The sequence below is a fragment of the Oncorhynchus tshawytscha genome, linkage group LG10 (genome assembly GCF_018296145.1).
Source record: "Oncorhynchus tshawytscha isolate Ot180627B linkage group LG10, Otsh_v2.0, whole genome shotgun sequence".
Classification (NCBI taxonomy): domain Eukaryota; kingdom Metazoa; phylum Chordata; class Actinopteri; order Salmoniformes; family Salmonidae; genus Oncorhynchus; species Oncorhynchus tshawytscha.
Genome location: NC_056438.1, coordinates 72,126,529 through 72,151,020, shown reverse-complemented (window position 1 = coordinate 72,151,020; position 24,492 = coordinate 72,126,529). Strand labels below are relative to the sequence as shown.

At 46.1% G+C, this 24,492-nt stretch overlaps 1 protein-coding gene across 2 annotated transcripts in view; it reads right to left on the bottom strand.

The window, feature by feature from the left end:
- Positions 1 to 2,887: 2,887 nt before the first annotated feature.
- Positions 2,888 to 24,492, bottom strand: part of LOC112236664 (neurocan core protein) — a 131,201-nt gene continuing 109,596 nt past the window's right edge. The window contains exons 14-20 of one of the 2 annotated variants that reach the window (XM_042328999.1): positions 24,058 to 24,174; positions 20,112 to 20,225; positions 14,649 to 14,700; positions 14,089 to 14,278; positions 13,585 to 13,729; positions 4,586 to 4,768; positions 2,888 to 4,354 (exon numbers count right to left, since the gene is read on the bottom strand). In XM_042328999.1, coding sequence (XP_042184933.1) covers positions 4,230 to 4,354; positions 4,586 to 4,768; positions 13,585 to 13,729; positions 14,089 to 14,278; positions 14,649 to 14,700; positions 20,112 to 20,225; positions 24,058 to 24,174 — 926 coding nt within the window. In that variant the 3' untranslated portion in view covers positions 2,888 to 4,229. The remainder of the gene's footprint in view (positions 4,355 to 4,585; positions 4,769 to 13,584; positions 13,730 to 14,088; positions 14,279 to 14,648; positions 14,701 to 20,111; positions 20,226 to 24,057; positions 24,175 to 24,492) is intronic. The other variant, XM_042329000.1, reaches the window with a different exon arrangement.

The window sequence follows — 24,492 nt, the reverse complement described above, 5'->3', positions numbered from 1 at the left end:
CTATTCTGTTTCTTTGAGTAGTTGTACTCTGGTCCTGGGTTGGTGTGTATCCTGATGTGTCGATATCTCTATTCTTGTGAAATACTCTGTTTACCTTTTTCATGCAAGTCTGCCTGACTATTGAGGCAACAGGGCAGAGATTCATCAGATAGTGAAAGTGGTGGGATGCTCAGTCTTTCACTGGAACATTGTTTTTATCATAATAGTTGCCCAAACCACTGATGCTGGGGCAGATTTTTCCACCACCTAACGGATAAGCTTTGGACTGGGGGAAATCCTAGGTCTGTGGTTTGAGGCAACTTCTGTCTGGAGTGTTTTTTTTCTCACAATCATTGGTCTATTCCAGTTCAAAACTGTCACTGAGTTGTATGTGTTGCTCGAAGACCTCTGAGATTCCGTCTCTGGTTGATGATGTCATTGGATCCTGTCTATAGTCAGTGACAGTGCACATGTGGCCTAGTAAACTTTGCCCTGCCTGGCAGGTGGCCTCTGCTGTCATGAGTTGATAAGAAGTGAACCCCAGCTAGACAGTATTGTCATACAATACTGTTGACAACATACAATGTGGCAAAAAGTATTTAGTCAGCCACCAATTGTGCAAGTTCTTCCACTTAAAAAGATGAGAGAGGCCTGTAATTTTCATCATAGGTGCACTTCAACTATGAAAATCACATTGTAGGATTTTTAATTCATTTATTTGCAAATGATGGTGGAAAATAAGTATTTGGTCAATAACAAAAGTTTATCTCAATACTTTGTTATATGCCCTTTGTTGGCAATGACAGAGGTCAAACGTTTTCACAAGGTTTCCACACACTGTTGCTGGTATTTTGGCCCATTCCTCCATGCAGATCTCCTCTAGAGCAGTGATGTTTTGGGGCTGTTGCTGGGAAACACGGACTTTCAACTCCCTCCAAAGATTTTCTATGGGGTTGAGATCTGGAGACTGGCTAGGCCAGGACCTTGAAATGCTTCTTACGAAGCCACTCCTTCGTTGCCCGGGCGGTGTGTTTGGGATCCTTGTCATGCTGAAAGACCCAGCCATGTTTCATCTTCAATGCCCTTGCTGATGGAAGGAGGTTTTCACTCAAAATCTCACGATACATGGCCCCATTCATTCTTTCCTTTACACGGATCAGTCGTCCTGGTCCCTTTGCAGAAAAATAGCCCCAAAGCATGATGTTTCCACCCCCATGCTTCACAGTAGGTATGGCGTTCTTTGGATGCAACTCAGCATTCTTTGTCCTCAAAACACGACGAGTTGAGTTTTTACCAAAAAGTTATATTTTGGTTTCATCTGACCATATGACATTCTCCCAATCTTCTTCTGGATCATCCAAATGCTGTCTAGCAAACTTCAGACGGGCCTGGACATGTACTGGCTTAAGCAGGGGGACACGTCTGGCACTGCAGGATTTGAGTCCCTGGTGGCGTAGTGTGTTACTGATGGTAGGCTTTGTTACTTTGGTCCCAGCTCTCTGCAGGTCATTCACGAGGTCCCCCCGTGTGGTTCTGGGATTTTTGCTCACCGATCTTGTGATCATTTTGACCCCACGGGGTGAGATCTTGCATGGAGCCCCAGATCGAGGGAGATTATCAGTGGTCTTTTATGTCTTTCATTTCCTAATAATTGCTCCCACAGTTTATTTCTTCAAACCAAGCTGTTTAGCTACTGCAGATTCAGTCTTCCCACCCTGGTGCAGGTTTACAATTATGTTTCTGGTGTCCTTTGACAGCTCTTTGGTCTTGGCCATAGTGGAGTTTGAGGTGTGACTGTTTGAGGTTGTGGACAGGTGTCTTTTATACTGATAACAGGTTCAAACAGGTGCCATTAATACAGGTAACGAGTGGAAGACAGAGGAGCTTCTTAAAGAAGAAGCTACAGGTCTGTGAGAGACAGAAATCTTGCTTGTTTGTAGGTGACCAAATACTTATTTTCCAGCATAATTTGCAAATAAATTCATTAAAAATCCTACAATGTGATTTTCTGGATTTTTTTCTCATTTTGTCTGTCATAGTTGAAGTGTACCTATGATGAAAATTATAGGCCTCTCTCATCTTTTTAAGTGGGAGAAGTTGCACAATTGGTGGCTGACTAAATACTTTTTTGCCCCACTGTACATGATTTCAGACTTCTGTTTTGAACTAAGTTTGACGTCTGGAAAGTAAAAGCCCAGCGTGCTCTCTCTTCCCACATGTTCAGCTCTGGTTTTAATGTCTATGGTTCACCTGTACGGCAATCACTGTCACCTGATTTCAACAGAGTCAAGCAATTTTTCCAACCGTAGTTTAAATAAATATTGCCTTCTTTTTACTCTCAAAACCTCTCTCTGTGCTCCACAGTTTTTATCCCAGTGAATCACAGTGACAGAGAAGGGGGTCAGGTCTCAGAGCCAACTGAGCCAAGAGGCGACAACCCAAAGTGAGATTAAACTAGCAGTGGTCGTCTAGCAGTGGTGGTATTGGACCAATGGACCAATTCCTTTAGATTAACTTTCTTTTATTGGGTTGATTCTTTTAGATGTATTTTCCTCTATAGGGTCCATTCTTACATGTATTTTCCCTCCACAATCCATTCAAAACAGAGACCAAAGAGAGGAGAAAATGTCCTGTTTGTTCCCGACAGAATGAAAACTATTGGCCAGAATGGACTTTCTCTGGGCGGAGAATGAAGTGAGGTGAACAACAGAGCTGGTAAATTAGTAGATGATGTTAAAATGCTTTGTTTTGTTCCTGGATGCTGGTTTAGGAGGCATGGGTTAGCTACAAGCTGCTGTCAGTCTTCAGTGTCATAGCTCAGCAATGTGGTAGAAACGTACAAAGAAATAGAAATACTAGAGCTAGAGTCCAGCTTCAATCACAAAACTGACCAGACACACTGTCGTCGTTCATTTGTTTGTTTTTTTAGCTTTATTAAGAATGGAACACAACAGCTGGACAGGACATCATAACAACACCAAAAAAGGGGTGACGACCAATCAAGGACCAGATTCATGGCATCCTACCCATCACATATTGGAGCCGTGCAAAGACTGGGTCTATTGGCGATCGAGTAGATATCATGGGAATGTTTTGTCTCAGTCCGTAGTACTTCAATCTATCCTATTTTATTCCATTTAGATCGATGGGGCTGTTTTAGAATATTAGTTGAGATGCCGATGGGAAACACATGGCTGGACACGGGTCAGGTATCAATCAGGTGTCAGTCAATAACAAACAAACAAAAACCACAGTATTTACAGTACAGTACAGGCAATCAAAGGGTTAACTTGTTTTTTGTTTACCACATTTTGATTGTAAGAGAATGGAACATTAAAGAAAACAGGTATTACATTGCCTTGTTGGATTATGTAAACAAACAAAATCAACATATATTAACTAGTCCATAATAAATAGTGACGTGACATGAAAAGTTAGCAAATATAAAAAAATGGCACATAAGTTGAATAATAAAACAGCCCTACTATTCAGGAGCCCTAAGGGAACATAACAAGTACAGGATACAGACAAAAGCTCTGGGTTAATTGGGACTGAAAGCTAACTAGCTAACGTATTAATTAAATCTGTGCTTTATAAACAGAACACAAACATTAGGATGTTCTGAGATGTAGAACAAGCTTCAAACTTATAAAAACACACTTTCTCTCACACACATACACACGCATGAACAGACACACACACACACACACACACACACACACACACACACACACACACACACACACACACACACACACACACACACACACACACACACACACACACACACACACACACACACACACACACACACACTGTATTTATCACATCACTGTATTTATGTTTCGACAGTGAGAATAGGTTATTCATAGACATGCCAAGGATTTGCTGTTTCTAAGTTACAGTATTAGTGACCGTGTTAGCAAGAGAGAGACTATTACTATTGTAAGTAATGGACATGGGTTAAACAAAATCAACCAAAAACAAGGACAAATCCAAACATGAGCTATGGGTGCGTAACACAGAACCTTTTTTGCACTGATGTCAATCGGTCATTTGCATGAAAGTTAAAGTTTTGCACACATACAGTATCTCAAGTGAGATTTCAATCCAAAGAGAGAGACTGAAATAGGTCAGGAAAAGAGAACGTTCAGATGTCAACTACTGTCCATTGTGAGGGGTTGATCCCCTCAGCCCCAGGATAGGTCAGCGGTCAGGCGCAGAGCATTGTGGGAGGTGTAGTATTTGGTTCAGTATTGGCTGTGTGTGTCCTCTCCCCTCTCCATGTGTGCCTCTCCTCCGTATCTCCTGTGGTTCCTACGCTCCCGGCGCTGGCCGTGGCGGTGGTTGCGGCGGTACCGGTGGGATCGCCGAGCTGAGGGAGGGGAACACACCTCAAAAGTGGTGCAGTAACAACATTTACCAATCTCTGTTTAATTGGTGCAGTGACAACATTTACCATTCTGTTTCTTATTCAGCCCATACTAGAAGGAATACATGAATGTTTATACAGAAAAGCCTACCTGGGTGAATAAAGGTTTGTTATCCGAAGAAAGGTTGCATAAGACAACACATTTAAAAAAAAAATCTGCTGTTTGTCACTCACACTTTGTGCAGATGATCTTGGGCCGGTCCCAGGTGCCATCGGCCCGGCAACGCGCGGTGGGGATGTGGCGCTGGTAGAAACCTTCGGCACACTGATAACGCACCACCGCATGGATGTCATAATGGGACCGCCGACGGCCAATCAGATGGGCATTCTCCACAGCGGGCGGGGTTCCACACAGCACTGTCAGACGGGACAAGATGAACAATTAAGTCAATTCAGTCAGTGTTGAGCAACATCGAAGAAGATACAGTGTGTACTGTATCTAGGGTGTCTGGCTTGCAATTTCTTTTTTTTCCATAGGTGAAACACTTGCTACTGAATCTTATACGCGAGGACAGGTGCTCTGCAGATGGCACGGTGCTCTGCAGATGGCGCAGTGCTCTGTGAAGCAATATAGAGCCAAGGCAGCTCCGATAATCTCTCTCCCTCCCTCTTCCCTCCTTCCCTCCCTGCCTCTTCAAGGAGCTAGGCTTCAGGCTATCCCATAAATCCTTGCTCTGGGTCTCATTCCAGTGTCACAGTTACATCAGGGCACCTGACACAGAAATGCATGGTGGGATTTCAGAGAATAGATCTGAGGGCAAGACAGTCACTGGCAATTTAATGCCAGCTTTAAACAAGATCGCAAATGTTAGCTTTGCAGTCCAAGTGAACATGTGGGGTGAGATAAAACGGCAACAGAAAGAGACAAAGGTTTCTGTTTAGATCAACTGGAAGTTTGAAATATTACAGTTTTTCCCAATTACACACTGGCCCATGAGGAATATTCAGCCAAACCTGTAACTCATTTAGTAGAGCCATACACAAAATCTGTTACTCATTTAGTAGAACTATACACCAAATCTGTAACTCATTTAGTAGAGCCCTACCCCAAACCTGTAACTCATTTAGTAGAGCCATACACCAAACCTGTAACTCATTTAGTAGAGCCCTACCCCAAACCTGTAACTCATTTAGTAGAGCCATACACCAAACCTGTAACTCATTTAGTAGAGCCCTACCCCAAACCTGTAACTCATTTAGTAGAGCCATACACCAAACCTGTAACTCATGGATAAAAAGGACACAGGTGAGTACTCCTGTGTTTGGGGAACAATGTAAGCAAACTTGGCAGGTGGAGGTAAAGGTGGAGGTGGAGGTAGAGGTACTGTAGAGGTGGAGGTGGAGTTAGAGGTACTGTAGAGGTAGAGGTGGAGGTACAGGTACTGCAGAGGTAGAGGTGGAGGTACTGTAGAGGTAGAGGTGGAGGTACTGTAGAGGAAGAGGTAGAGATGGAGGTGGAGGTACTGCAGAGGTAGAGAGGAGGTGGAGGTACTGTAGAGGTAGACGTAGTGGTAGAGGTGGAGGTACTGTAGAGGAGGAGGTACAGGTACTGCAGAGGTAGAGGTGGAGGTACTGTAAAGGTAGAGGTGGAGGTACTGTAGAGGTTGAGGTACTGTAGAGGAAGAGGTAGAGATGGAGGTGGAAGTACTGTAGAGGTAAAGGTACTGTAGAGGTACTGTAGAGGTTGAGGTACTGTAGAGGAAGAGGTAGAGATGGAGGTGGAGGTACTGTAGAGGTTGAGGTACTGTAGAGGAAGAGGTAGAGATGGAGGTGGAAGTACTGTAGAGGTAAAGGTACTGTAGAGGTACTGTAGAGGTAGAGGTACAGTAGACGTAGAGGTACTGTAGAGGTAGAGGTACTGTAGAGGAAGAGGTAGAGATGGAGGTGGAGGTACTGTAGAGGTAGACATAGAGGTGTAAGGTACTGTAGAGGTAGAGGTAGAGAGGAGGTGGAAGTACTGTAGAGGTAAAGGTACTGTAGAGGTACTGTAGAGGTAGAGGTACTGTAGAGGTAGAGGTGGAAGTACTGTAGAGGTACTGTAGAGGTAGAGGTGGAGGTAGAGGTAGAGGTATTGTAGAGGTACTGTAGAGGTAGAGATAGAGATACTGTAGAGGTACTGTAGAGGTAGAGGTGGAGGTACTGTAGAGGTAGAGGTAGACGTAGAGGTACTGTAGAGGTAGAGGTGGAAGTACTGTAGAGGTACTGTAGAGGTAGAGGTGGAGGTACTGTAGAGGTAGAGGTGGAGGTAGAGGTAGAGGTATTGTAGAGGTACTGTAGAGGTAGAGGTACTGTAGAGGTACTGTAGAGGTAGAGGTGGAGGTACTGTAGAGGTAGCGGTGGAGGTACAGTAAAGGTAGAGGGGGAGGTGGAGGTACTGTAGAGGTAGAGGTGAAGGTGGAGGTACCGTAGAGGTATAGGTACTATAGAGGTAGAGGTGGAGAAGTAGGTACTGATGAGGTAGAGGTGGAGGTAGTGGTACTGTAGAGGTAGAGGTACTGTAGAGGTATAAGTGGAGGTACTGTAGTGGTAGAGGTGGAGGTAGAGGTACTGTTGAGGTAGAGGTGGTGGTACTATAGAGGTAGAGGTGGAGGTACCGTAGAGGTAGAGGTGGAGGTAATGTAGTGGTAGAGGTGGAAGTACTGTAGAGGTACTGTAGAGGTAGAGGTGGAGGTACTGTAGAGGTAGAGGTGGAGGTAGAGGTAGAGGTATTGTAGAGGTACTGTAGAGGTAGAGGTACTGTAGAGGTACTGTAGAGGTAGAGGTGGAGGTACTGTAGAGGTAGAGGTGGAGGTACAGTAAAGGTAGAGGGGGAGGTGGAGGTACTGTAGAGGTAGAGGTGAAGGTGGAGGTACCGTAGAGGTATAGGTACTATAGAGGTAGAGGTGGAGAAGCAGGTACTGATGAGGTAGAGGTGGAGGTAGTGGTACTGTAGAGGTAGAGGTACTGTAGAGGTATAAGTGGAGGTACTGTAGTGGTAGAGGTGGAGGTAGAGGTACTGTTGAGGTAGAGGTGGTGGTACTATAGAGGTAGAGGTGGAGGTACCGTAGAGGTAGAGGTGGAGGTACTGTAGTGGTAGAGGTGGAGGTATTGTAGAGGTACTGTAGAGGTAGAGGTACTGTAGAGGTACTGTAGAGGTAGAGGTGGAGGTACTGTAGAGGTAGAGGTGGAGGTACAGGTAGGTGGAGGTAGAGAGGGGGAGGTGGAGGTACTGTAGAGGTAGAGGTGAAGGTGGAGGTACCGTAGAGGTATAGGTACTATAGAGGTAGAGGTGGAGAAGCAGGTACTGATGAGGTAGAGGTGGAGGTAGTGGTACTGTAGAGGTAGAGGTACTGTAGAGGTATAAGTGGAGGTACTGTAGTGGTAGAGGTGGAGGTAGAGGTACTGTTGAGGTAGAGGTGGTGGTACTATAGAGGTAGAGGTGGAGGTACCGTAGAGGTAGAGGTGGAGGTACTGTAGTGGTAGAGGTGGAGGTAGAGGTACTGTTGAGGTAGAGGTGGCGGTACTATAGAGGTAGAGGTGGAGGTACTGTAGAGGTACTGTAGAGGTAGAGGTGGAGGTGGAGGTACAGTAGAGGTAGAGGTACTGTAGAGGTTGAGGTGGAGGTACTGTAGAGGTACTGTAGAGGGGAGTTGTAGCGGAGGTGTAGAGGTGGAGGTGGAGGTACTGTAGTGGTAGAGGTACTGTAGTGTACTGTAGAGATAGGGAGTACTGTAGAGGTGGAGGGGAGGTGGTGGGGGTTCTGTAGTGGTAGAGGTGGAGGTGGAGGTACTGTAGATTTGGTTAGAGGTGGAGGAACTGTAGAGGTAGAGGTGGAGGTAATGTAGAGGTGGAGTTGGAGGTACTGTAGAGGTAGAGGTGGAGGTAATGTAGAGGTGGAGTTGGAGGTACTATAAAGGTAGAGGTGGAGGTACTATAGAGGTAGAGGTACTGTGGAGGTACTGTAGAGGGAGAGGTGGAGGTAATATAGAAGTAGAGGTACTGTAGAAGTAGAGGTGGAGGGACTGTAGAGATAGAGGTCGAGGTGGAGGTGGAGGTACTGTAGAGGTGGAGGAACTGTAGAGGTAGAAGTGGAGGAACTGTAGAGGTAGAGGTACTGTAGAGGTAGAAGTGGAGGTAGTGTAGAGGTAGAGGTACTGTAAAGGTAGAGGTGGAGATGGAGGTACTGTAGAGGTGGAGGTGGAGGAACTGTAGAGGTGGAGGAAGAGATACTGTAGAGGTAGAGGTGGAGGTAGAGGTTCTGTATAGGTAGAGGAACTGTAGAGGTGGAGGTAGAGGTACTGTAGAGGTAGAGGTGGAGGAACTGTGGAGGTAGAGGTACTGTAGAGGTAGAGGTACTGTAGATGTAGAAGGAGAGGTGGAGGTACTGTAGAGGTGGAGGTGGAGATACTGTAGAGGTAGAGGTGGAGGAACTGTAGAGGTGGAGGAGGAGATACTGTAGAGGTAGAGGTGGAGGTAGAGGTACTGTAGAGGAACCGTGGAGGTGGAGGATATGTAGAGGTAGAGGTAGAGGTGGAGGTGGAGGTGGAGGTACTGTAGAGGTAGAGGTGGAGGAACTGTAGAGGTAGAGATACTGCAGAGGTAGAAGTGGAGGTACTGTAAAGGTAGAGGTGGAGGTGGAGGAACTGTAAATGTAGAGGTGGAGTTGGAGGCACTGTAGAGGTAGGGGTAGAGGTGGAGGTGGATGTACTGTAGAGGTAGAGGTACTGTAGAGGTAGAAGTGGAGGTACTGTAGAGGTAGGGGTAGAGGTGGAGGTGGATGTATTGTAGAGGTAGAGGTACTGTAGAGGTAGAGGTGGAGGTGGAAGCACCTTAGAGGTGGAGGTAGAGATACTGTAGAGGTAGAGGTAGAGGTACTGTAGAGGTAGAGGTGGAGGAACTGTAGAGGTGGAGGTAGAGATACTGTAGAGGTAGAGGTAGAGGTAGAGGTACTGTAGAGATAGAGGTGGAGGAACTGTAGAGGTAGAGGTACTGTAGAGGTAGAGGTGGAGGTGGAGGTGGAGGTACTGAAGAGGTGTAGGAACTGTAGAGGTAGAAGTGGAGGAACTGTAGAGGTAGAGGTTCTGTAGAGGTAGAAGTGGAGGTAGTGTAGAGGTAGAGGTACTGTAGAGGTAGAAGTGGAGGTACTGTAAAAGGTAGAGGTGGAGGTACTGTAAAGGTAGAGGTACTATGGAGGTAGAGGTGGAGGTAGTGTAGAGGTAGAGGTACTGTAGAGGTAGAGGTACTGTGGAGGTAGAGGTGGAGGTACTATAGAGGTAGATGTACTGTAAAGGTAGAGGTGGAGGTACTGTAGAGGTAGAGGTACTATAGAGGTAGAAGTGGAGGTAGTGTAGAGGTAGAGGTACTGTAGAGGCAGAGGTAGAGGTACTGTGGAGGTAGAGATGGAGGTACTATAGAGGTAGAGGTACTATGGAGGTAGAGGTGGAGGTACTATAGAGGTAGATGTACTGTAAAGGTAGAGGTGGAGGTGGAGGTGGAGGTACTGTAGACGTGGAGGTGGGGGTACTGTAGAGGTCGAGGAACTGTAAAGGTGGAGGTACTGTAGAGTTAGAGGTGGAGGAACTGTAGAGGTGGAGGTACTGTAAAGGTAGAGGAGGAGGAACTGTACAGGTGGAGGTAGAGGTCCTGAGGAGGTAGAGGTGGAGGTAGAGGTACTGTAGAGGAACTGTGGAGGTGGATGTAGAGGGGAGTTACTGTAGAGGTAGAGATACTGTAGAGGTAGAGGTACTGTAGAGGTAGAGGTACTGTAGAGGTACTGTAGATGTAGAATTACTGTTGTAGAGGTACTGTAGATGTACAATTACTGTAGAGGTACTGTAGATGTAGAGGTACTGTAGGTGTAGAGGTGGAGGTGGAGGTACTGTAAAGGTAGAGGTGGAGGAACTGTAGAGGTGCTGTAGAGCTGGAGGTAGAGGTTGAGGTGGAGGTACTGTAGAGGTGGAGGTGGAGGTACTGTAGAGTTAGAGGTGGAGGAACTGTAGAGGTGGAGGTACTGTAAAGGTAGAGGAGGAGGAACTGTACAGGTGGAGGTAGAGGTACTGTAGAGGTATTGTAGAGGTAGAGTTAGAGGTACTGTAGAGGTACTGTAGAGGTGGAGGTAGAGGTACTGTAGAGGTAGAGGTGGAGGTACTGTAGAGGTGGAGGTAGAGTTAGAGGTACTGTAGAGGTGGAGGTGGTAGAGGTAGCGGTAGAGGTACTGTAGAGGTGGAGGAAGACCAAGAACAAGGAGAGTAATCTCTGATGAAATTTGAGCGACAATGGTGGACCATATTAAAGCATTTTTTGGGGCTGCAATCTGAGGTACAGTTAACTCTAATTAACTTATCCTCTGCAGCATAGGTAACTCTGGGTTGAAGCTACAATCATCAAGCGCTGAAACTGGCTCTCATAAGGACCGCTACAGGAAAGACCCAGAGTTACCTACAGTATGTCAGAGGGAGGTGACCAACCATATGCCACATCCTTAAGAAACAAATCTCTGGATGAAGCAAATCTACAGAGTCCCATTTGAAAGGAATTCCCAAAGAGTGAATGATAAACGGTATGAATATGTGTAAGTAAGCAATGTAGTAGTATTACACTCTTGAAACATTAGAGACTCATTGATGTTGCCAGTGAACTTTACTATAGCAATTAAAGTATTTACTGTCATTTCAGAGAATCATGGAGTTGGATGCAAGTCCCATCCCCCAGGAACTCATACTCATAGATGAGGCTGGATTTAGCAAAGACGAGGAGGAGAGGAAGGTACATCATTGGTCAACGCGCCATCACTGAGGTACTGTACCTGGCCAGCGTGGGAGAAATGTCACCATATGCGCAGCTATGAGCCACAATGGGGACCTCCAGCTCCATGCCACCCTTGGACCATACAACACTGCCCACTGGGGAAACTGGCTAACTGTTTTGTGTTTTGACTACCTGAGATGTAGTTTCAGCAAACGTGCGTTAACAATTGTGAAAAACTGTAAATGTGATTCAGACTTCTGTTTGTTGTGTCAGCAATGTTGAAGCTTTATTCTCTTTTCACACTTCATAGAGGAAAATATGAGAGTGCATTGTGCCTATTGAGGTTTGACAGCCTGCATATTGATTGGGTTGTATCTAGGGGAATATCAGTGCTTTTGAAATAGCACTCTGTCTGTCTGTCTGTCTGTCTGTCTGTCTGTCTGTCTGTCTGTCTGTCTGTCTGTCTGTCTGTCTGTCTGTCTGTCTGTCTGTCTGTCTGTCTGTCTGTCTGTCTGTCTGTCTGTCTGTCTGTCTTGACAATGTGTTTCCCACTAGTCAATAATAAATAACCTGTTGAACTAAACACTGTGATTGACATGTTTCATCAAAAGGCAATATTTATTTTGGCAACTTGAGTTGATAAAACTGTCATTATGCTCTTACACTCTGATGTCAAGTGTGCGTGTTTCCTCGCCAGACATTCTATTGACAAAACAGAGCAATCCCCAGAGGATACAAGGCTTCGTAGAGTAAATTGGAAAGTCATATGAAACACTATTTCCAAAATCCTTATTTGCCATGATGACTTTGTTCCTCCAAATGAACATGACATCCTGTTTCTAGCCACAGCCCAGTTTAAAGGACGCTATTGTAAATGCATTCTTATTGTTTTACCTGTACCATGGCTATGTTAAGTCCTGTGATCCTACCTGCTCCTTTCTGAAGACATGGAGCTGGTTGCACCATGGCTATGTTAAAACTTCTTAGGGCTGCAATCCCGTTAACGGGATTGATATGACAACAGCCAGTGAAAGTGCAGAGCGCCAAATTCAAACAACAGAAATCTCATAATTAAAATTCCTCAAACATACATGTATCTTATACCATTTTAAAGGTAATCTTGTTGTTAATCCCACCAAAGTGTCCGATTTCAAATAGGCTTTACAGCGAAAGCACCACAAACGATTATGTTAGGTCAGAGCCAAGTCACAGAAAAACACAGCCATTTTTCCAGCCAAAGAGAGGAGTCACATGAAGCACAAATAGAGATAAAATGAATCACTAACCTTTGATGATCTTCATCAGATGACACTCACAGGACTTACACAATACATGTTTGTTTTGTTCGATAAAGTGCATATTTATATTTAAAAAATCTCAGTATATATTGGCGCGCTACGTTCACTAGTTCCAAAAACATCCGGTGATATTGCAGAGAGCCACATCATTTTACAGAAATACACATTATAAATGTCGATGAAAATACAATTGTTAGACATGGAAATATAGATATACTTCTCCTTAATGCAACCGCTGTGTCAGATTTCAAAAAAACCTTACGGAAAAAGCAAACCATGCAATAATCTGAGTACAGCTTTCAGACAACAAAGCATCCCAAAAGATATCCTCCATATTGGGTAGACAACAGAAGTCATAAATAGCATTATAAATATTCACTTACTTTTGATGATCTTCATCAGAATGCACTCCCAGGATTCCCAATTCCACATTAAATGTTTGATTTAGTTCGATAATGTCCATCATTCATGTCCAAAGAGCTACTTTTGTTAGCACGTTTGGTAAACAAATCCAAACTCATGAAGCGCGTTCCCTAGTTGCAGACGAAATGTCAGAAAGTTCCTGTCCGTAGAAACATGTCAAATGATGTATGGAATCAATCTTTAGGATGTTTTTAACATAAAACATCAATAATGTTCCAACCAGAGAATTCCATTGTCTTCATACGAGCGATGGAACAGAGCTCCCTCACATGTGAACTCGCATGGTCAGAGCATGGTCAGCTCATGGCAGACCTGACTCGTTCCCTTCTCATTCGGTGCCACTTCACAGTAGAATCCTCAAACAAGTTTCTAAAGACGGTTGACATCTAGTAGAAGCCTTAGGAAGTGCAACATAACCATTATCCCACTGTGTATTCAATAGGGGCTGGGTTGAAAATCGACCAACCTCAGATTTCCCACTTCCTGTTTGGATTTCTTCTCAGGTTTTTGCCTGCCATATGAGTTCTGTTATACTCACATACATCATTCAAACAGTTTTATAAACTTCAGAGTGTTTTCTATCCAATACTAATAATAATATGAATATATTAGCAACCGGGACTGAGGAGCATGCCGTTTACTCTGGGCACCTCTGGGCACCTTTCATCCAAGCTATTCAATACTGCCCCTGCAGCCATAAGAAGTTATTAAGTCCTGTGATCCTACCTGTGCCTTTTTTGCAGATGTAGGGCAGGTTATAGTTGCAGGGCACGTCGTTCCACTTGCCCTCCTCATGGGCGATGGTCACCACACAGTCCTCTCCGCCCGCAAAGAAGTTATCAGGCTGGCTCTCCCTCCAGTTCTCATACACCTACACAATACAACACACTTACAGTATGTCACATTGTATTAATCTTGGCTTTAAATCTATTATAAAGTAATACTCAGCTGTTTATACATGGGATCCTATGTTTGCTCCTCTGTAGCTCATGGCCCTTGCTACGCCAATATAGTGGGTTCAATTCCTGGGAGCACCCATACTTAAAATGTATGAATGACTGTTGCTTTGGATAAAAGTGTCTACTAAATGGCGTGTATATATCATCTGTTGTACAAAGACACACGTTACACACAAAGTGTTCCAACTTTGAGGTTCAAGTACAGGTATATATCACATACAATGCAGTATAACATGAGCTGTTATTGACAGAGAGAAATATAGAACGTCACCAGGTCATTGGTGTCAGTCCACTGGAAGTCCTCCTCCACTGTACGATCATTCAGGCCGATCCAGGCGTTATCATGGCCCAGCCCATTGATGAACTCCTGCTCGATGACCGAGGTGATACTGCTGAGGTGGGCGCTCTGCTCTCTGCAGTCCTTCTCTGCATCCTCCCAGGTGTGTCTGTGAGAGAAGTACCTGAAGTGAAGAAAACAGGTTTTTGTTAGATCAATAGTAGGGCAATATTCAATCCAATATTCAGAATTACAGCATGATTTAAATGTAAAGGCAATGTTCTGCATTCATCATAAATGTTGCGTACGTCGGCTCAATAGAAAATGACCTTTACATTTCTGTTGCTCAATGCAGGATTCCTTCATCCCTCAGCTACCAAGGCTAAAAATAGATGATAGATGACGTCTCAAACTTAAGACCCGCGGGCCAGATCCATTTTAAGTGTGGCCCTCCGGAGCTCGGTGAAGAACGAATGCGGCCCGCGGGGGGAAATTAGTTTGACACCCCTGATACAGTTGAATGTTAGAGGGTAGGTTCGTTTTTTCTCACGTACCTGTAGCAGTGGCCATGGAACTTCCTCCATCCATGCTCACAACCCTCAACATCTAGAGAGAGCAGATGAGAAAGGAGAGCATTGTGAGATAGAGGAAGCAGACAGGGATAGGAAAGATAGGTTAGAGTATGGAAGATGGGAGGGGGCAAAGAAAGACAAATGAAGGAGGCAAGGAAGGGAGAAGAAGATTGAGTGAAAAAGATAAGTGATGAAGAGAGAAAGGAGAGTAGGACGATAGAGGAAAAGAGGAACAGTGACAGAGAGAAGAAGAGAGGTGAAGGGAAGGAGAGAGAGAAGTGGAGAGAAGAAGAGAGAGAGAGGTAGAGGGAAGGAGAGAGAGAAGTGGAGAGAAGAAAAGAGAGAGGTGGAGGGAAGGAGAGAGAGAAGTGGAGAGAAGAAGAGGGAGAGAGGTGTAGGGAAGGAGAGAGAGAAGTGGAGAGAAGAAGAGAGAGAGAGAGGTGGAGGGAAGGAGAGAGAGAAGTGGAGAGAAGAAGAGAAAGAGAGGTAGAGGGAAGGAGAGAGAGGAGTGGAGAGAAGAAGAGAGAGAGAGAGGTGGAGGGAAGGAGAGGGAGAAGTGGAGAGAAGAAGAGAGAGAGAGGTAGAGGGAAGCAGAGAGAGAAGTGGAGAGAAGAAGAGAGAGAGAGGTGGAGGAAAGAGAGGGAGGAGTGGAGAGAAGAAGAGAGAGAGAGGTGAAGGGAAGGAGAGAGAGAGTGGAGAGAAGAAGAGAGAGAGGTGGAGGGAAGGAGAGAGAGAGGTGGAGGGAAGGAGAGAGAGAGGTGGAGGGAAGGAGAGAGAGAGGTAGAGGGAAGGAGAGAGAGAAGTGGAGAGAAGAAGAGAGAGAGAGGTGGAGGGAAGGAGAGAGAGGAGTGGAGAGAAGAAGAGAGAGAGAGGTGGAGGGAAGGAGCGAGAGAGGTGGAGGGAAGGAGAGAGAGAGGTGGAGGTAAGGAGAGAGAGGGAGGTGGAGGAAGGAGAGAGAGGAGTGGAGAGAAGAAGAGAGAGAGGTGGAGGAGAAAGAGAGAGGTGGAGGGAAGGAGAGAGAGAGGTGGAGGGAAGGAGAGAGAGGAGTGGAGAGAAGAAGAGAGAGAGGTGGAGGGAAGGAGAGAGAGTGGAGGGAAAGAGAGAGAGGTGGAGGGAGGAGAGAGAGAAGTGGAGAGAAGAAGAGAGAGAGAGGTGGAGGGAAGGAGAGAGAAGTGGAGAGAAGAAGAGAAAGAGAGGTAGAGGGAAGGAGAGAGGAGTGGAGAGAAGAAGAGAGAGAGAGGTGGAGGGAAGGAGAGGGAGAAGTGGAGAGAAGAAGAGAGAGAGAGAGAGGTAGAGGGAAGCAGAGAGAGAAGTGGAGAGAAGAAGAAGAGAGAGTGGAGGGACGGAGAGAGAGGTGGGAGTGGAGAGAAGAAGAGAGAGAGAGGTGAAGGGAAGGAGAGAGAGGAGTGGAGAGAAGAAGAGAGAGGTGGAGGGAAGGAGAGAGAGAGGTGGAGGGAAGGAGAGAGAGAGGTGGAGGGAAGGAGAGAGAGAGGTAGAGGGGAAGGGAGAGAGAAGTGGAGAGAAGAAGAAGAGAGAGAGGTGGAGGGAGGAGGAAACAGAGGAGTGGAGAGAAGAAGAGAGAGAGAGGTGGAGGGAAGGAGAAGAGAGAGGAGAGGGGAAGGAGAGAGAGAAGTGGAGAGAAGAAGAGAAAGAGAGGTGTGAGGTGGAGAGAGGAGTGGAGAGAAGAAGAGAGAGAGAGGTGGAGGGAAGGAGGAGAGAGAGAGGGAGTGAAGGAGAGAGAGAGGTGGAGGGAAGGAGAGAGAGAAAGGTGGAGGGAAGGAGAGAGAGGAGTGGAGAGAAGAAGAGAGAGAGGTGGAGGGAAGGAGCGAGAGAGGTGGAGGGAAGGAGAGAGAGGAGTGGAGAGAAGAAGAGAGAGAGAGGTGGAGGGAAGGAGTGAGAGAGGTGGAGAGAAGGAGAGAGAGAGGTGGAGGGAAGGTGGAGGGAGAGAGAGAGGTGGAGGGAAGGAGAGAGAGAGGTGGAGGGAAGGAGAGAGAGGAGGGAGAGAAGAAGAGAGAGAGAGGTGGAGGGAAGGAGAGAGAGAGGTGGAGGGAAGAGAGAGAGGAGTGGAGAGAGAAGAAGAGAGCGAGAGGTGGAGGGAAGGAGAGAGAGAAGTGGAGAGAGAAGAAGAGAGAGAGAGGTGGAGGGAAGGAGAGAGAGAAGTGGAGAGAAGAAGAGAGAGAGAGGTGGAGGAAGGATAGAGAGAGAGAGGTGGAGGGAAGGAGAGAGAGGAGTGGAGAGAGAAGAAGAGAGCGAGAGGTGGAGGGAAGGAGAGAGAGGAGAGAGAGAGAAGAAGAGAGAGAGGTGGAGGGAAGGAGAGAGAGAGGTGGAGGGAAGAGAGAGAGAGGAGTGGAGAGAAGAAGAGAGAGGAGTGGAGAGAAGAAGAGAGAGAGAGGTGGAGGGAAGGAGAGAGAGGAGAGAGAGAAGAAGAGAGCGAGAGGTGGAGGGAAGGAGAGAAGAAGAGAGAGAGAGGTGGAGGGAAGGAGAGAGAGGAGTGGAGAGAAGAAGAGAGAGAGAGGTGGAGGGAAGGAAGAGAGAGAGAGGTGGGGGAGGAGAGAGAGGGTGGAGAGAAGAAGAGAGAGGAGTGGAGAGAAGAAGAGAGAGCGAGGTGGAGGGAAGGAGAGGGAGGAGTGGAGAGAAGAAGAGAGAGAGAGGTGAAGGGAAGGAGAGAGAGGAGTGGAGAGAAGAAGAGAGAGAGGTGGAGGGAAGGAGAGAGAGAGGTGGAGGGAAGGAGAGAGAGAGGTGGAGGGAAGGAGAGAGAGAGGTAGAGGGAAGGAGAGAGAGAAGTGGAGAGAAGAAGAGAGAGAGAGGTGGAGGGAAGGAGAGAGAGGAGTGGAGAGAAGAAGAGAGAGAGAGGTGGAGGGAAGGAGGAGAGAGGTGGAGGGAAGGAGAGAGAGAGGTGGAGGTAAGGAGAGAGGGAGGTGGAGGGAAGGAGAGAGAGGAGTGGAGAGAAGAAGAGAGAGAGAGGTGGAGGGAAGGAGAGAGAGAGGTGGAGGGAAGGAGAGAGAGGTGGAGGGAAGGAGAGAGAGGAGTGGAGAGAAGAAGAGAGAGAGAGGTGGAGGGAAGGAGAAGAGAGAGAGGTGGAGGGAAGGAGAGAGAGAGGTGGAGGGAAGGAAGAGAGAGGTGGAGGGAAGAGAGAGAGAAGTGGAGAGAAGAAGAGAGAGAGAGGTGGAGGGAAGGAGAGAGAAGTGGAGAGAAGAAGAGAAAGAGAGGTAGAGGGAAGGAGAGAGGAGTGGAGAGAAGAAGAGAGAGAGAGGTGGAGGGAAGGAGAGGGAGAAGTGGAGAGAAGAAGAGAGAGAGAGGTAGAGGGAAGCAGAGAGAGAAGTGGAGAGAAGAAGAGAGAGAGGTGGAGGGACGGAGAGAGAGGAGTGGAGAGAAGAAGAGAGAGAGAGGTGAAGGGAAGGAGAGAGAGGAGTGGAGAGAAGAAGAGAGGTGGAGGGAAGGAGAGAGAGAGGTGGAGGGAAGGAGAGAGAGAGGTAGAGGGAAGGAGAGAGAGAAGTGGAGAGAAGAAGAGAGAGAGAGGTGGAGGGAAGGAAACAGAGGAGTGGAGAGAAGAAGAGAGAGAGAGGTGGAGGGAAGGAGCGAGAGAGGTAGAGGGAAGAGAGAGAGAAGTGGAGAGAAGAAGAGAAAGAGAGGTGTGAGAGAGGAGTGAAGAGAGAAGAAGAGAGAGAGAGGTGGAGGGAAGGAGCGAGAGAGGTGGAGTGAAGGAGAGAGAGAGGTGGAGGGAAGGAGAGAGAGAAAGGTGGAGGGAAGGAGAGAGAGGAGTGGAGAGAAGAAGAGAGAGAGGTGGAGGGAAGGAGCGAGAGAGGTGGAGGGAAGGAGAGAGAGGAGTGGAGAGAAGAGAGAGAGAGAGGTGGAGGGAAGGAGTGAGAGAGGTGGAGAGAAGGAGAGAGAGAGGTGGAGGGAAGAGAGAGAGAGGTGGAGGGAAGGAGAGAGAGAGGTGGAGGGAAGGAGAGAGAGAGGTGGAGGGAAGGAGAGAGAGGAGTGGAGAGAAGAAGAGAGCGAGAGGTGGAGGGAAGGAGAGAGAGAAGTGGAGGAGAGAAGAAGAGAGAGAGAGGTGGAGGGAAGGAGAGAGAGAAGTGGAGAGAAGAAGAGAGAGAGAGGTGGAGGGAAGGAGAGAGAGGTGGAGGGAAGGAGAGAGAGGAGTGGAGAGAAGAAGAGAGCGAGAGGTGGAGGGAAGGAGAGAGAGGAGTAGAGAGAAGAAGAGAGAGAGAGGTGGAGGGAAGGAGAGAGAGAGGTGGAGGGAAGGAGAGAGAGGAGTGGAGAGAAGAAGAGAGAGGAGTGGAGAGAAGAAGAGAGAGAGAGGTGGAGGGAAGGAGAGAGAGGAGTAGAGAGAAGAAGAGAGCGAGAGGTGGAGGGAAGGAGAGAAGAAGAGAGAGAGAGGTGGAGGGAAGGAGAGAGAGGAGTGGAGAGAAGAAGAGAGAGAGAGGTGGAGGGAAGAGAGAGAGAGAGGTGGGGGGAAGGAGAGAGAGGAGTGGAGAGAAGAAGAGAGAGGAGTGGAGAGAAGAAGAGAGAGAGAGGTGGAGGGAAGGAGAGAGGATTATTGTTACACCCTCTCAACCTGTCATTCAGTATTGTGCCTCTCAGGACCTGCAAGGCCACACTTTAATAACATTGAGACTGAATGAACCATTAAACCTGCAATCATGGATCCTCCATTTCCATTCTCAGCACACACTGTTCCTATCTCTACATTATGAGGTCTCATTAATAACTCCAAGGGTTATGGGTTCATTAACCCTCATTGCTATTAGTGTTTCTGCACACACAGAGGGGGGCAGATGAGGAGGTGTGGGCTGTCAGACTGACTCTGAATCCAGCGAGGTGTGTGTGTTTGCGCTCATTTGAGAGTGTGTGTATCTGTGCTAGTTTGGCTGTATGTGTGTGTTTCGGTGTACATCCATCAGCCAGCTCTCTGCGGCATAGTGACAGGTACAGACAGATACACTGCCTGATAGCCGGTGAGTGATACTGCAGTGAAATAGTGCTCTCTGGGACTTTAGCCTCTGATACATCAGCTGATACTACACATAACAACACTGACCAAGGAGACTTGGACACCAAGAGCTTTATTTTCACAAGGGACTAACTTCATGGGGATGACTTGGGTGGGAGCTCAGTTAAGATATTCCACTGTATCATCTGGAGGTGCAAATGCCACTTATTTCTGTGTATTTCAGATAAAAGTGATCATCTATATCTCTCTTTGTTTAGGCTGTGTGTATTGACTAAGTAGCACAGGAGGTTGGTGGCACCTTAATTGGGGAGGACGGGCTCATGGTAATGACTGGAGCGGAATGGCTGGAATGGTATCAAATAAATCACATGGTTTCCAGGTGTTTGATGCCATTCCATTTGCTCTGTTCCAGCCGTTATTATGATCCGTCCACCCCTCAGCAGCCTCCACTGCTATGTAGTGTGTTGACCAGTGTGTACACACTCTCTTACCCTTCTCACAGGTGTCTCCTGCGTAGCTGGGCAGACAGAGGCAGATGAATGAGTCGATCTTGTCGATGCAGGTGCCTCCGTTGAGACACGGGTTGGACTGGCAGTCATCCACGTCTGTCAGAAGAACACACAAAACAGTTTAGAGAGTCTGTGTACAGAACCCATCCTCTGTAGGCATGATTCAGACCTTTCTCTGTAATCTCAGACTACGTAACATAAATGGTACTCAAGATTTTAGTTCTGGATCAACTGAGATGAAGTTTTTCCTTGACCCAAGCGTTTGATGTCAGTGGGAGATTTGTGGAAAACATTCCATCTGGACTAGTTAGTAGTCAGGACAGAGCAAAGTGAACAACGTCCGCAGCGCTGACATTCTCCCTAAACGGATTGATCGGTGTGACACACAGGAAAGATGTTTTCTATCTCCATCAACCGAAGCAGTGGCCTGTGGGTAGAACAATACCTCAATCCATAACACCAGGGAACTGTATCCAAATCCAACTAATTTAACAAAGACCTCTCTTGACACTTGTCTTTATATCACTACCACTTGTCTTTATGTCACTACCACTTGTCTTTATGTCACTACTACTTGTCTCTATGTCACTACCACTTGTCTTTATGTCACTACCACCTGTCTTTATGTCACTACCACTTGTCTTTATGTCACTACCACTTGTCTTTATGTCACTACCACTTGTCTTTATGTCACTACCACTTGTCTTTATGTCACTACCACTTGTCTTTATGTCACTACCACTTGTCTTATGTATGTCACTACCACCTGTCTTTATGTCACTACCACTTGTCTTTATGTCACTACCACCTGTCTTTATGTCACTACCACTTGTCTTTATGTCACTACCACTTGTCTTTATGTCACTACCACTTGTCTTTATGTCACTACCACTTGTCTTTATGTCACTACCACTTGTCTTTATGTCACTACCACTTGTCTCTATGTCACTACCACTTGTCTTTATGTCACTACCACCTGTCTTTATGTCACTACCACTTGTCTTTATGTCACTACCACCTGTCTTTATGCCACTACCACTTGTCTTTGTCACTACCACTTGTCTTTATGTCACTACCACTTGTCTCTATGTCACTACCACTTGTCTTTATGTCACTACCACTTGTCTTTATGTCACTACCACTTGTCTTTATGTCACTACTACTTGTCTCTATGTCACTACCACTTGTCTTTATGTCACTACCACTTGTCTTTATGTCACTACCACTTGTCTCTATGTCACTACCACTTGTCTTTATGTCACTACCACTTGTCTTTATGTCACTACTACTTGTCTCTATGTCACTACCACTTGTCTTTATGTCACTACCACTTGTCTTTATGTCACTACCACTTGTCTCTATGTCACTACCACTTGTCTTTATGTCACTACCACTTGTCTCTATGTCACTACCACCTGTCTTTATGTCACTACCACTTGTCTTTATGTCACTACCACTTGTCTTTATGTCACTACCACTTGTCTTTATGTCACTACCACTTGTCTTTATGTCACTACCACTTGTCTTTATGTCACTACCACTTGTCTTTATGTCACTACCACTTGTCTTTATGTCACTACCACTTGTCTCTATGTCACTACCACTTGTCTTTATGTCACTACCACCTGTCTTTATGTCACTACCACTTGTCTTTATGTCACTACCACCTGTCTTTATGTCACTACCACTTGTCTTTATGTCACTACCACTTGTCTTTATGTCACTACCACTTGTCTCTATGTCACTACCACTGACTTTGCTGACAGCTGTTTTATTGATTAAACATGTCTAATTACTATGACTGTGGTTGTCCCACCTAGCTATCTTAAAGTGAATGCACAAATTGTAAGTTGCTCTGGATAAAACAAAAGCATCTGCTAAATGGAATTTTTTTGTAAGGGAGGATGATCATTTTATTCTCACCATGGCAACTAGAGATTAGTGTGGGTGTTTTCTGTTTGTCTGTCTTTGTCCCTCTCCTTCTTGCTGCATGAATCAGAGCACTATGAGAGTACTTCAGAACCAAACAACTCATTTCATTATTCCTGTGCCAAGCACTCTCTCTCTCACACTCTCTGCTTCTCTCTCTTGCTCTCTCTCTCTCTCACACTCTCTGCTTCTCTCTCTCACACTCTCTGCTTCTCTCTCTCTTTCTCTCTCTCTCTCACACTCTCTGCTTCTCTCTCTCACACTCTCTGCTTCTCTCTCTTGCTCTCTCTCTCTCTCACACTCTCTGCTTCTCTCTCTCACACTCTCTGCTTCTCTCTCTCTTGCTCTCTCTCTCTCTCACACTCTCTGCTTCTCTCTCTCTTGCTCTCTCTCTCTCTCACACTCTCTGCTTCTCTCTCTTGCTCTCTCTCTCTCTCACACTCTCTGCTTCTCTCTCTTGCTCTCTCTCTTTCTCTCTCTCTTGTCCTTGTTACACACCAAGAGGGTTTACTATGACCCCTTAAATCTGTTCACACCGCACAAAAACACAACAGAGATATTTTTTTCACATTCACAAATCACAATAACAACTCCTTTATTCTCTTGAATAATGAAGGTCTCTTGAAAAAAATAAACATTTATCAAATGTCAACGGTGACGGTTTAATATCGAAGATTTCAGAAAACAGAGAATCCTGACCCAAGTCTGACTCACGTCTTCTTTTCTCAATTATGAATAACTGTTCCAAACACACTGTCTACTGTATAAACGGTTCAACTCAGAACATTCATTTATACTCCAAGGATGAAAGGCACCAAACTGTGCTCTCAAAGTCAATTCAAACTAAACTATATTCTATGTTCTGAGTGTTGATAAGGTACCGGCACCTCAAATGTTCTACTGCTTGAGCTCCTGTTCCTCTTATAGAATATTAGCTCAATGTATTGTGGAGCTCCTGCACCTAAATATAAACAGTACCAGCCCCCAAAATGAGTACTGGCACCTATTTCAGTCCAAGTCAAGCATTGGTTTCAGACAAATCCAATCCAGACTATTGCCCCTGTCAATACCTTCTGATGGGGGCTTTGTACCATAAGCCCTTAGGTCTGCATGTATGGCCAAACATAGCTTTCAATTTCCCTGACAGGTTCTAGGCTACAAAATGTAAAGAGGTGACATCACCTTTTGGGGTAAGATTCAACTGTAAACATTATATTGTGCCTCAGTTACTAGTACACATAGAAATAGATGAAATTGATGAGTAACTGAGTGGTCAGTTTCTTCCATAATAGTTCTAGGGGTGCATCCCAATAGTCTAAAGTGGCTTCTTTTCTTCGTCTCTGCATTACAATTTCATAGGCAACCACTGTCTTCTGTCTCAAGTGATCACTTCACCCCAGCATGACCTTGAGTGACTCCTCACTGACTCCAAGTCAACCTTGAGCAACATATAAACTCACATGCATACATACACACATTCCCTCCAAACACATGATGCCTTTGTTCCTTATGAATGTGTAATCCATTCATGCATAATGCAGAGGAGTTAGGGCTCCTGAGAGAGATAATCCCACATATACAACAAATCCGCACGCACGCACACACACACACACACACACACACACACACACACACACGCTTGTGTCGCCATCATGCTCTAAGCCCATCTCTCAGTCTCCCTGCTCTAGAAGCCAGGAGTATCCAGTCAGACAGATACCTTCTCATCACAGCTGACGGGTAAATATGATTAGTGTCTGGCACTGTCTCTCAGGCACTGAATGAGGGATGACCCTGCAGGGTTTGTTGTGAATCTGAGTCAGGGCTGAGCTAGACAAGTAAGCTGACCTTAAGGAAGAAAGTCACAGATTCACACAGTTGCTATTGAGTTTGGTAAACAGTAAGACAAGGAAGATAGGATGCTGACCTCTAACCTCCCAACCCTTGTCTAAAGGGTGATGGAACGTTTGTGTGTGTGTGTGTGTGTGTGTTGTAAACTCACCGATCTCACAGTTCTCCCCTGTGAAGCCCTGTGGGCAGTAACAGCTGTAGCCCTTGCCCTGAGGTAGACACTTCCCTTCATGTACACACGGGTTGGTCACACAGGGATCCTCCTCACCTGATCAGGGAGAGAGAGACAGAGAGAGAAGAAACAGAGAGAAAGAAAGAGAGAGAGAAACAGAGAGCGAGAGAAACAGAGAAAGAGAGCGAGAGAATCAGAGAAAGAGAGTGAGAGAAAGAGAAAGAGAGAGAAAGAGAATGAGAGAGAAATAGAAAGTGAGAAAGAGATTGAGTTTTAAAGAGATAGTGAGAAACAGAGAGCGAGAGAGTGAGAGAAAGAGCGAGAGAAACAGAAAGAGAGCGAGAGAAAGAGAGAAAAAGAGAGAAAGAGCGAGAGAAACAGAAAGAGAGAGAGAAAAGAGAGAAATATATATAT